Source organism: Xiphophorus hellerii, chromosome 14 (assembly GCF_003331165.1).
Source record: "Xiphophorus hellerii strain 12219 chromosome 14, Xiphophorus_hellerii-4.1, whole genome shotgun sequence".
Taxonomy (NCBI): Eukaryota; Metazoa; Chordata; class Actinopteri; order Cyprinodontiformes; family Poeciliidae; genus Xiphophorus; species Xiphophorus hellerii.
The window spans coordinates 9,230,706-9,243,298 of NC_045685.1; the positions used below are offsets into that span (position 1 = coordinate 9,230,706).

General features: G+C 38.1%; 1 protein-coding gene across 1 annotated transcript; it reads left to right on the top strand.

Annotated features, from left to right (window-relative positions):
• Positions 1-3,525: 3,525 nt before the first annotated feature.
• On the top strand, positions 3,526-12,296 carry LOC116732492 (sialoadhesin-like). Its single transcript, XM_032582712.1, has 12 exons — positions 3,526-3,675; positions 4,510-4,557; positions 5,100-5,357; positions 5,902-6,207; positions 6,800-7,072; positions 9,174-9,422; positions 9,519-9,624; positions 9,716-9,801; positions 10,081-10,131; positions 10,323-10,367; positions 11,330-11,387; positions 11,542-12,296. Exons 1-12 carry the CDS (start codon positions 3,639-3,641, stop codon positions 11,561-11,563), a joined length of 1,539 nt encoding a protein of 512 aa, XP_032438603.1. The 5' UTR covers positions 3,526-3,638; the 3' UTR covers positions 11,564-12,296.
• Positions 12,297-12,593: the final 297 nt, after the last annotated feature.

Below are 12,593 nucleotides of genomic sequence, written 5' to 3' on the forward strand. Positions count from 1 at the left end.
GTGTTTTCAGTGAGGATGAGGATGTTGAGCTTGATGATGGATGTGTGAGATGTTCTGCTGCCGTTTCCACCACAGCCAATCAGACTGGATGGAGCAGGTTCATGTGAAGCAGCAGAATCCTGCAGACACACAAGTTTTCTTCCTGGATGGATCACCGGACATTCAGCCCTTTTCTGGAACTCTGACAGAAATGACTACTTAATAGCACCATCTGCTGGCCACTATCTGTAAGCACAAGTCACTGACTCAAGAAGGCTGGTGGAAATTTTGTTTTTCCCCACCAAGATTCACAGATTAAATAAACAATATTCACTGTTGTTATCAGGACATAAAGTAAAACACACTTTTCTTTTCTGTTTTTTATTGTTAATATATTACTTTGCATAACTGAAAATTGCATTTTAATTGATTTTGTATCAGGTATTGTATCTCCAACTTCACAGTCACATTATTGAACTGACGGCCAGTTTCTGGACCGATAACTTGGAAAACTATGACTTAATGTCACCATCTGCTGGCCACTCGCTGTAAACACAAGTCACGGACGGAATACAGCGTGTATTTTTGGTAATGAACAATTTAAATAAATAATGCTTATTGTAGAACAAGGTATTTATGTATGTGTTTAATTATAATTACCTTTGACAATATTGAAATTTGCAAAATATCCACAACAGCCACCCAGAGCCACATAAAGACAGTTACAAAGTCGGCCTTCCATCACCTGAAGAACATTTCCAGGATTAAAGGACTAATGTCTCAGCCAGATCTAGAGAAACTCATCCATGCGTTCATCTTCAGTCGCATTGATTATTGCAACAGCGTCTTCACAGGTCTGTCCAACAAATCAATCAAACAGCTACAGCTGATCCAGAATGCTGCTGCTCGCGTTCTCACTAAAACCAAGAAGATAGAGCACATAACACCAGTTTTAAAGTCCCTCCACTGGCTCCCTGTAGCTCAAAGAATAGACTTTAAAATACTGTTGTTAGTTTATAAATCACTGAACGGCTTAGCACCACAATACATTAAAGATCTGCTTTTATTGTATCAACCTTCCAGACCTCTCAGGTCTTCCAGTTCTGGTTCTGCTCTGCATCCCCAGAACCAGAACCAAACGAGGAGAAGCAGCTTTCATCATCTATGCACCACAAATTTGGAACAAACTCCAGAAAACTTGAAAACAGCTGAAACACCGACTTCCTTTAAATCTCAACTAAAAACCCACCTGTTTAGAATTGTATTTGAAATGTAATCAATTACAAATTTATTGATGAGACTTGGCTCCCGAAACTCAGATTAGTTCCTGTTTTTCCAGCAACAAAATGCGCGTCTCCCTCCATTGTTTACATTTCTGTCGCTGCTGCTGCTGTCGCACAGAAACGTCGGTCACGCCCAAAGACGTGTAGAGGAGATAAAATAAAATTACAAAAGATAATAATATTGCACAGTAACGTAAAGTGATTAAGATAAGTAACTGTAGTCTGACTACTGGATTTGAAATAGCAACGCGTTAGATTACTCGTTACTGAAAAAAGTAACGAGTAACATCACTGATGATACTTGCATTATTAATCCAAGTATCAAAAGTGAAGCCTTGCAAGTCACTAAATCCTAATCTGACTAGGATCACATGTGATTCTTTGAACATGTATTTGTTGTATGTTATACAAATTCTATTCATAATTACTTGATTTATCTGAATCGTCCTTACGTGTCAATGTGTACATATATGGTACTTATGTGTTGCCATGTTTCCCTGCAATGGACTGTCCAGTCCAAGGCGTCCACCTCTTGCCAAATACCTGCTATATATGCTTTGCCACATGAGCAATCAAACAAGGAGTGACCAGACCACATTGGGCCTAACTAAACCCAAGGTAACCTCTTCGCAGATAAGATCAGATTCTTTCATAAAGGCAAACGAGACTGCCATATTTTTTCCTCTTTATGAGAAAATCTGCCAGACTGGTAACCAAGACCAACTGAGGCATAGGATGGAATCAATAGGGATGATTGATTTTGTTAAGCTCTGAAGTTAGTTTAGTGAAACAGGTTTGTGGTCAAAAGTTGGAACAGCAAGTTAGATCTACAGCCTTCATTTTAGCCATTCATAGTCCAGTGGTTCCCAAAGATTTTCTGGGCCCCCCTATGGATTACAATAAAATCCCCCCAAAAACAAACAAAAAATAATCAACTGGGCACACACATTGTATAACCAGACATAAACCTATACACATATTTTGTTTTCAAACTCCACTGAAGTTTATTTCACACTTCAGGTTGCAACAAAACAAACTACAAACCATCTTTACACTTTTTTGTAACTGTTTTTTCTTCTTTTTTTTTCATTCATCCATACCGTTTCCCGCGCCCCCTTGCAATGGTACTGCGCCTCCCCTAGGGGGCGCGCCCCACACTTTGGGAACCACTGCTCTATAGAGTTCAACACACTCCTTCTGTTTAATCATCTTGTGACATTTCTTTCTCATATTGGGACTGTCTTGTAATTCTTTTTCAGATAGGGTGATGCATGCTACTTCGTTTGACCTGGAACATCAGAGACAGAAAAGAACAATTTTGATTCAGCGAGTCAAACCAATAATCCATTGTCCTCTGCACCTCATATATTGCAACACTAATGGGACAGTGCACTTTGTTTTACGTGCAGCGTGGGGCCAACCAGATTAGCCGTCGTGTGACATAGCCTTTGTTCAAGGAAACAACATCAGACTAATTGGTATTACCGCCATTCTTACGTTTACCAACTGCCCCCCGTGCTCACGCAAACTATCCTTAGACAGATTTTATGTGCTAATTAACTTCTCAATAGTCGTTAGCACTAGCGGAACAAGTCAGAGTCAGAGGAACAAGTCCTATTCTGCCTCCTATCCGGGCCCCCTCTAGGCCCGAGCCTGGGGCCTGCCGCCCCCCAGGCCTCCCTGAAGCTCTGCCTTTGGTCGTTAGGGTTGTTGCCATGCAGCAAGAAGTTCCTAAGTTTAAATGGCGGTCTGGGGTATTTCTGCATCGGTTCTTCATTTATTCCTTATGATTTCCCTCCCAACTTCTTCCAACAATGCAAAAATGATTTGGTCTATTTGGTGAGCAGGCATTTACATTGTTGTGTGTTCTGGGTGTTGGGGTGAGGGGTCTGCATCGTTCACACACCAGGGTTGTTCTGCTCAGTTTGTGGTGGCGTAGTGGTGGATGGAAGAAGCTACTGTTTCACAAAGCGTCTCGGAAGAAAATTCACTCATCAAACTAAAAAGATACAAAAAAAATGTAGAATGGACGAATAGTCTTTTAGAAACACAGCAAATGTTTTTGTACACAAAAATCAGCGCAGCACTTTCCTCCTTTACAAGAGCAAAAAAAAAAAACCAGCTATATGCACTTGAAAGTAGTGCCTTTTTGGAAGCCGACCCAGAATGTTGTGCACAGCACGGGCAGGATATCTGCAGTGGACAGGAAATGCAAACCACCAACAACTGCTGCAAACAGACTTGGTGTGGTGTGGTGTGAAGTTTGTGTAGAAAGGAAGGAAACACAGAGAGGGGACACTGAGAAGTAACAGTATGATTTTATGTAATACGTGTACATATTAGGCTCAACTTCTAGAAGCCGTTCTGGATGCGAGGATGAAGCACACTCTGCTCTGCATGCTGGGATTTTTCTGTAAGTACATCACTGACCTTGTAATCAGAGTTTAATGAAAATGTTTCTTCACGATGCCAAGTTACTGGGTATCTCTATTAAGATCTGACAGAAATCAAAACAGAACACCCAAGTCTTTCCCCTCTTGTTGTAGTCACCATTATTGCAGCTGTTGCAACAATGCTCTCTTTAGAATTTCTTTAAAATTGACCATCTTTACATGATGTCAAATTGCTGAACAATAAGTTTAGCAACGCTTCCGGAACAACGTGTGCTCCTGTTTGAGTCGATTCGCTGACTCTCAAGACTCTCGGAGTGTCAATTTTTATGTTCAGATGACTACAGAAGACTGTAAAAGTTTTTCCCCCCCAACTACCTAAGTTGTCATAGACATATTTTTATGCAAGAAAATCAACTGTTGTTTGAAAGTTAAGCTAAATAATGACCCCTCTACTCACCCAATAATTGCTGGCAATAGAAACAAGCAACCATACAAGGACAAGCAGTTACAGAAAGCGGATTGATGGTCCACTACTTTCTAGATTTTTGTGTTTTATCTCATATCTCATCTGTTTTTACAGACCCATTCAGAAAGTTAGCATATTACTGAAAAGCCTAGCTATTTCTGGAACTTTATCACAATGTGAAACATGTTATATAGATTAGTTGCACCGTTGGAGGTTTGAAAGCCTGAGGTTCTGTTTATCAAGCACTAGTTCTGACGCTGCCCTGTTGATTCGGATCAACAGAGCAAAATCTCAGGTAGATCTGATATTACAAACATTTTAAGAGATTTGTTCAAAATGCTCTCAGCGTCAGTGATAGAAGCTGTTCTTATGGTTTTCTTACCTGCAGGTATCACAGCAACTCTGACGGCAGACAGAAAATCGACAGTAGCAGAGGGTAAGTAACATGTTGACGTCTCGCTTTTGATCCGATGAGAAATGATTCACATTGTTGCAAATGACCTCTGACCTATGTGATGTTGACTGTTATTGCTTGCTTCTTTTTTGTTGCTTTATTGACATATTTTTTGGACACGTTCAATATAGATGTGATGACGTTGCCACACCTAAATTTACCAGCAAATGATATTTCAATTATGTTCTGTTCTAATTTTATGACATGCAATATATTTGTTGGGGTGATGGTGGACGCTGGTGGTGGTCAGAAGTGCTCCTGGCGCCGGTGCATAGGCCGTCAGACTTCCCTGGGGCAGCTGCGGCTACAATGTGGCCGCTTACCCCCATTGGCTCATTTGCGAATTGGTGAATGACTGGATGTGGCGTGAAGCTGTTTGGGGTTCTCTGGATAAGATAAAATGCTATAAAAGCACATTCCTTCATAAGAAAAAAAGATGCTTAGATTGACATCGTTATTATAGACGTTGCACTGTCTTGTTTCCAGTTTCGTGTTCAGACTCCTAATCGTGTTTCTTGCTGTAGTTTCTAACAGCGTGTCAGTGATTCTCCATCCCAGCTGGCCTCGGATCTACAGAGGAGAGACGGTCATTTTGAGATGTCAGATCCAGGAAGCTGGAGGAGCTCAGTGGACGTACGAATGGAAAACAACCAATAGAAAGTCTCTAATACTGTGTGAATACATGAACATCTCGGCCACTGAGGCTCACAGTGGAGAATACAGCTGCAGAGGAAAAGGAGAAGGCCTGACACCATGGAGTAATGCTATTAAGCTAACTGTATGTAAGTTGACTGCTTATCATTTAAATGAAAGTGATCATTTATGTGTTTTTTTTTTGTGTGTCACTTGAACTAAACAGCTCTTAAAACAATTATAAAACCAAATTTTCAACTCTCCCCTGTGGCTCCCTCACTCAGCTCCTTCAGACTAGTCAGCAGCAATTAGCAAACACCTGATGAAACTACACAGCTGCTGAGCTCATTATAAGAGCTACGTCTCAGTGCAACACTCCTACAAATATTGTTAAATACTTTATGGAGAAGCGCTGTGGTGATGACGTGCTGAAGGCGAAGGGGTGGAAGAAGCAGGAGCTTCTTAAACAGATGGAGGATCAATTTCGAGGCGCTAAATTGCTAAGTCAAACTTGTTTTGGGTCATGTTTGTTATATACGGTGTTTATAGAACGACTGAAGGTAACATATTCCTTGATTGTGCTATAAAATGGCACTGAGTGCCTGGAAAATACATAATACTGCCCATTTATATAGAATTAAAATGAAAAGATGAAAGGTGATATGGAAAAATCTTCCAAATCTCTCTCTCCAGCACCCAAACCTCAGCCTGTCCTCTCTGTGTCTCCATCATGGCCGAATCCTGGAGCCTCAGTGACTCTGAGCTGTGAGGGTTTGAAGCATCAATCAGAAGGATGGAGGTTCTTCTGGTATAAAACTGTTCCTGATCCATCCAGCTACTACAGCTATGAGCTGCTTCCTGGCAGCACCAACGGGACCGAGCAGAACTCCTTCATCATTAATGGACCGACTCACACAGCAGGATTTGTGTGCAGAGCAGGAAGAGGAGAACCAAAGTTTTACACTTATTACAGTGAACTAAAGTTTATCTGGTCTGCAGGTCAGTTTGTTTCTATCTCAATGAAAACTAATTTCAGAGGTTTTTAGTCTGATCCAATGTTTCTTTTAGACACTTCTTCAACTTTTATACAAATAAAAGATTCCGAAAATTGACTTCTGTTCACTTAAGACACAACACTGGAAAAAAAAAAATCTTTTTGATCATAGCCGTCTAATAAATCATTCACATTATGGGATAATAAACATGACTTACTCTGGTTTCTTTTAGTAGGATTTAATCTTGTCAGAAACATGAGGTAAATTTCTATAGATTTCTGACAAATTCATACAGCTGAAAAAAAGAAAAGCTAAAGAAGTCAGCAGGCAGGAAATAAAATCAGCCATCAAGTTTAGAGCTGAATCAAAACATTGACCATAAGAAACATTCATTGGTAAAATCCAACTTGTTTTTATAAAAAATGAAAGAATTATTTCCACTATGGTAGTTTATTTAATTTTAGAAGCACTGAAGTATTTTTGGTCAGCTTGCTGAAATCTTTGCTGTAATCTTTATTACTATAGAAACAAACCATTTGTAATGAAACATTTTAAAGATGTTTCTGTTCTCAGATGAAATCCTGTCTTGTTTTCAGATCCTCGTCCAGCAGCTTCTCTCTCAGTGAATCCTGACAGAGTTCAACACTTCAGATCTGACTCTGTGTCTCTGAGCTGTGAGGGAAACTCTACTGAGTGGAGAGTGATGAGGTTTATAGAAAGAGATCGACTGTTGTACTTTACCTGCTCTTCCTGGGGGACAATGACTGGATCTACATGCACCATTGACGTTTCCTGGAATAATGATGGAGTGTTCTGGTGTGAGTCTCGATCTGGAGAGACTAGCAACGCCGTCAACATCACTGTACAGGGTGAAGATATTGGCTTATTATTCGTGTGAATGCTGCAGGCATTCATTCACACTATTGAGTCCCACTTTTCTGGTTGCTCCATAAATTTCGCTTCACTTCTTCTTCTGCATACTTTGCGTTATTTTCACCATTCAACTTTTATACTATCCAGCTTGCTCTCCTAATGCCAGCTATTTCTCTTGGTATTCATAACCTTCATACTTTTTGTAATATTCAGCTTTTTATGAATTTTTCACCCCATGGGGGAAACCGCTCCATCCTGTGGCAGAATTGAGAATTACAATATAAAATGTCTGTTGTGTTTCACAGTGGATGTTTTAGGTCCTGCCTATCAATGGCAATCAATCATCCAGTTTCAGGCCTGATGGAGGACACAAGGCAGCGGCCATTTTGAAGTTGGACAGTTTAACAGCTTTTATGCTGTTTAACACCTGGGAATAATTTGACCTTTTGACGTAGTTTTTTTTTGTGCTGCATGTGGCATGTTTTTTGTAGTCACCGTGTAAACGATGCCTCCAAACAAATGTTGATATCTTACGAACCATAAAAGGTTTGGATTTCATTCACTCACCGTTTTTATCAGAATGAATAGAGGAACGTTTCTGTCTTTTTCAAATTTTAGGTTTTACATGAGTTTTTTATTTTTTATTTTATTTTATTGAACATGTTACTGTAACATTACAGCCTAATGATACTAATGATAGCCTATTTGCTGTCATTAGTATTTCAGCTAGTTTTAGCTTTTCAGCTAATTTTGGTTTTTACGTGGGTTTTTCACACTGCATGGACTTTTTCTTACCTTTCTGCAAGTCTTCAGCAGTTGGCTCCAAACGCTTTTGCCATTTTCACCAAAAGAAAGCAGTCAGCATTCACGCTTGCATTTTCGTAGGAAATGCACACTTTCTAGTTATTTTTTCGTTGATCTCTTTTTGCATTTAAACAATATATTTGTGTTACAGCTTTGATCTACTTAAAAGCCAAAGCTTTAAGTAGGTCGATGCTACCGATTTCTATCTCAGCTGACTGCTGAGATAGCGATCGGTTTTCATAGTCGCTATCTCTGCAGAGCAAAAGACGCCTCTTGCAAATGTGTTAATCCGTCCTCATTGGTTTGACACATTCTCACCTTTTGCAAAGCAGCTAACACGGACGCCTTTCAAGCAGACCAGACTCCATTGTTTAACTATGTTCATCAAATGTCGGCTGTTCTCTGGTCGTATTTTGGTTTACGTTGACGGTATTTTCCGTAATGGTTCAGAGTATTTCGTTTCTGTTAAGACTATTTCAGTTTCGGCCAGTTTGAAAAGAAAATGTCGTGCAATCAAGTCAATTTTAATTTTCATTCTGAGTTTGGGTCCATTTTTTTTTTGTTTTTTTACATGGCAATTTATCACAGCCTATGCAGAAAGATACATGAGATACATGTCTCTGGTATATTACTGATGCCAGAGACAAAATTGATTTATAATTAATCCATATCCAGCAACCTTTTTCAGATTATCCATTTAATGCCCTGTGTAGTGAACATTAGACCTGACTATTTAGCCATTTCACATACTTTGGTGAGCTGAGCAATGATGGAGAGCCTTTTCCTGAGATGTAACGAGAACTCAGACTAGACTTGTGAGGAGGGTGTATGGTCCTTTGGAGTGGAAATTAAAAACATGTCGTTAAACCCATTGAACTGTTCATAAACTTATCTTACATGTTCATGTATTTGATGAAGCGTTTGTTGAAAGTGAATTGCAGTGGGACACTATAAACAAAGCTCATCCATAACAATAGACACAAAACTACCCCTGAGGAAAAAAAAGAATAAATCAAAAGAGTCCACTAAATATTAGTTTATTATTGTACGTGGTTAAGTCCTATGATCAAACTAGATTGAATGTGTTTCTGATTGGACATAAATAGAGAAGCTTTTCGGTTTTAAAATTCGGTACCAATTTTTTATTTTTTATTTTGGATTGATTACTAAATTGCATTTTTATAAAAATGTCATCACTGCTGAATTTTACAAGAAAATGGCACTGTCAAAAACACTGACCATTTTTAATCAGTTTTGCTTCTATATACCCAACATTGTCTGATTGTTTTACAGATGATTATGATGGTGTTATCCTGGTGAGCCCTGTTCAACCTGTGACTGAAGGAGATCCTGTTACTCTGAGCTGCAGAGATAAAAAACAGAAATTTCTCTCCAATGTGTTTTTCTATCACAATAATAAACTCATCAATAATGACAGCAGAGGGGAGCTGAATATCTCTGCAGTGTCAAAGTCAGATGAAGGTTTCTACAAATGTCAACATTCAGGAAAAGAGTCACCAAGGAGCTGGATGTCTGTTAGAGGTGAGGAGGATTAAATGTTTGAATCGTTTTAGTAACATAAACAGTCAACTGTTTCGATTTTGACAGTTCTGTTTCAATTTTTCTTATTCCCACAAGCTGTGTCCAGTCCTGCCAGCTCTTTACTTCTAGTGCTGCTGATCATTGGACCAGTTAGTGGAATCGTTCTCATCATTCTCCTGCTCTTGTTGTGGCGCTGCATCGGGTCAGCTTGAGATTGATGTCCTCTCATTATAAATATGCCACGAAAAAAAAAATCCTTTCTTTCACTGATGAATTCCCTTTCGTACTTTCAGATGGTTTCTGAGGCGCAGTCAGAGCTCCACCACCAGCCACGCGGCAAACGAAGCTGGAAGTCAGGTTTACAGCTCTCTGCTGCAGGGTTGGTCACAGAATTAACTGCATTTGAATTTCGAATTATTATTTTTCTCTCTACGGTGATTCAGTTTCACAAAAGCAAGTCTCAGACGGTTCACGCTTCACCAAAAATATAAACTGAAATTGTCCGGAAAGGCTTTAGCCGCATTAGAAATCGCAATAATTTTACAGACATAATAATAAAACAGACATTTTTGATTTTTTTTTTTAAACTAACAAATGTCTTTGCTGCAGCTGCATCACTTCAAAACTTTAATCATGACATTTTTCTTACTTATTGTAGGTGACACGCCTCTTTATGAAAAAATTGAAACTTGCAAAGCCACTGGAAATGGTAATTATGCTTTATAACAGAGCTGCAACAACTACGTTTAGAAACTGATTAATTGCAATTGATATAAGTCCTGAAATTTGTCAGATATTCTTCAATCCCAAGGTTTTAAAACATATAACAACAAAAAAAAGAGAAAAGAAGCTTTGGAGATTTTGAAGCATAAACTTTTATTTATGTTGTGATTTTAACAGGAAGGCCTGCAGAGGAAGATTGTGTGTACGTTAATGTGAATCCAGGTAAACATCTGCCTTGCTTAAACCATTTTCCCTTAAGAAAAAAAATATGCTTCAAACGTTTTGTCATATTTTACAGGCAACTGGACAAATGTCCAATGAATAATCTTTCATTTTATGTTTTAAAATTCTGAATTTTAAAACATAAATCTCTCTATTTAAGAAGGAGTGAATTTAGTTAACTTTAAAGTTACACACTGCCTCTAGACGGAAATATTTCTATTTTGGAACAACATTTCTGTTTGTGGAAGGTAAACACAAGATTTTGAGGGGGAAAAAAAATCATAGGGTTAATTTTTCATGACACTTTCTAATGTAGATTTAGTAAAATCCATGCTGTGGTGTGTGTTTGCTTCTAATAGTTCAGTCAGAGTGACGAAAAGATGGCGGCGAGAGCTGGAGAGAAAGACTTGACTGAACCTGCTTAATTGAGCCAAAAAAAAGAATCTGGAGCCACTCGTTTAAAATTTGGTGATCTTGTTTTGAGTAACTGGAATATTTTATTTAATCTTTCAGCAAAATAAGCTTTGAGTTGCTCACAATTGTGGTCAGAATTCTTAAGAGAGAAACTCGCGATCTTCCAACAGGAAACTACGGAGAAAATCCGTCTGTAAAAAAGACAAAAATATATATATTTATATGTGAATGAAAATAAAAATATTTGGCTTAATGGAATTTAGATGATTTTGTACATTCTGACCCTAAACATGCAGCACATGTGAAAGTTGTAGAAATATTTATCCGCCAGTTCCACTTCTCTAGATCTAGGTGACTGGGTGACGCTTCTAGTTTGTCTCTTTTGTTGGGAAAATGTCCGTGCCACATTTGGAAGTTTCACTAATGTTTAATAGTTATAAATAAATTGACTACAACCAAGCTGTTTATTGTGCAACAACACTATCTGATTCTAACCACGACATCAGTGCTGTTTTAAAAAAAAAATAACATTGGTATTTGATTTCCAGTGGTTTCCTGTGAAGGTAAAAACTATCAACCAGAACAAAGGAAAGAACAACAGAAAAGGTGAATATCGTCTTTCATTTGGAGTCTTTATTGTCATGTATGTGTCTTTTGGATCAACTAAAAAACATCTTTTAGCAACTTTAAACTAAATCTGCTTTTAATGGACAGTATTTTACATATTGAGATCTGTAAAATGTGTGCTGGTTGTCTGCAGGAAGGTGGCGTCCAGGCAGTAATGGACGCTCCAGTTTTTTCTACAATCAGGAGCAGCTGCCATGCAGGCTTCAGGCTTGTTTGTTCTGCAACACTTAAATTAACCAGATTTATAACATGTGAAAAGTTAAAACATATTCATCACTGGTTGTGATGCTGAGTGTAGTTCTGCCAGTTTAATGTGCTAATGGTTTATTGTTTTTATGTTTACAGAAATAACATGGTGAGTTTCCTAAAGAAGTACTGTAGATGTAGATAAGCTAAAGAGCTACAACAGAATCTTTGCAGGAGTCGAATGAAAGTTACAAACTCTTTTTACCCATTTGTAGATTTTGCTGAATTTGCCATAAATTCAAGACTGTAAGCTTTAGTGCTGTGCAATTGTCTTCAGAGATAACGTGTCAACGACTATGTGTTGTAGTGTGTAAAACATCACTGAGAATGTTTAAAAAATGTTTATACCCCAAGAGACTGCAATCAGAGGGGGGGGGAGTAACTGAGTTACATTTACTCAGTTACTTTTACTTGAGTAATGTTATGATGACATATTACTGCTCTTCGTTTATCCTCAGAGAGCTACTTTATTGAATGAAGAGCAAATTTGTTTTAACCAAAGACTCATATCCACAGTTTGTTGAAGTGAGAAGTCTTGTTTGTACACAAGCCGAATCATTTTAATGTTATTTCCTATCTGCTGAGACTTTTAGGCCATTTAAAGATCAATAAACCATGTGCATTATCACCATGTGTACCTTACACTGGTCTACCATTCATTACTGTAACTATTGCTTTATTAGTTTTGCTTAAATAATTTTTTTTATTCTTGAATGTGTATATTGCATATCCGTTATGTATTTATATATTTTTTTTCTTTGTAGAATTTGCACATAACTTAATATTTCTATTTGTTAGGATCCTTTTTAAACAATAAATCATATGTAGAATTGTTGTTCAAAACAAATACTCAAGTACTCAGTACCTAAGTAGCATTTTTACCAACTACTTTATTAGTCTTACTTTAGTAATTTTTTTTTGGCTGGAGGATTTGATGGA

Bases quoted from the DNA above. Each gene is read 5' to 3' on its own strand.
- LOC116732492 (XM_032582712.1), top strand. From the start codon at position 3,639: ATGAAGCACACTCTGCTCTGCATGCTGGGATTTTTCT. The intron at 7,073-9,173 runs GTGAAGATATTG...ATTGTTTTACAG, and splicing joins CGTCAACATCACTGTACAGG to ATGATTATGATGGTGTTATC. The intron at 9,625-9,715 runs GTCAGCTTGAGA...TCGTACTTTCAG, and splicing joins TTGTTGTGGCGCTGCATCGG to ATGGTTTCTGAGGCGCAGTC.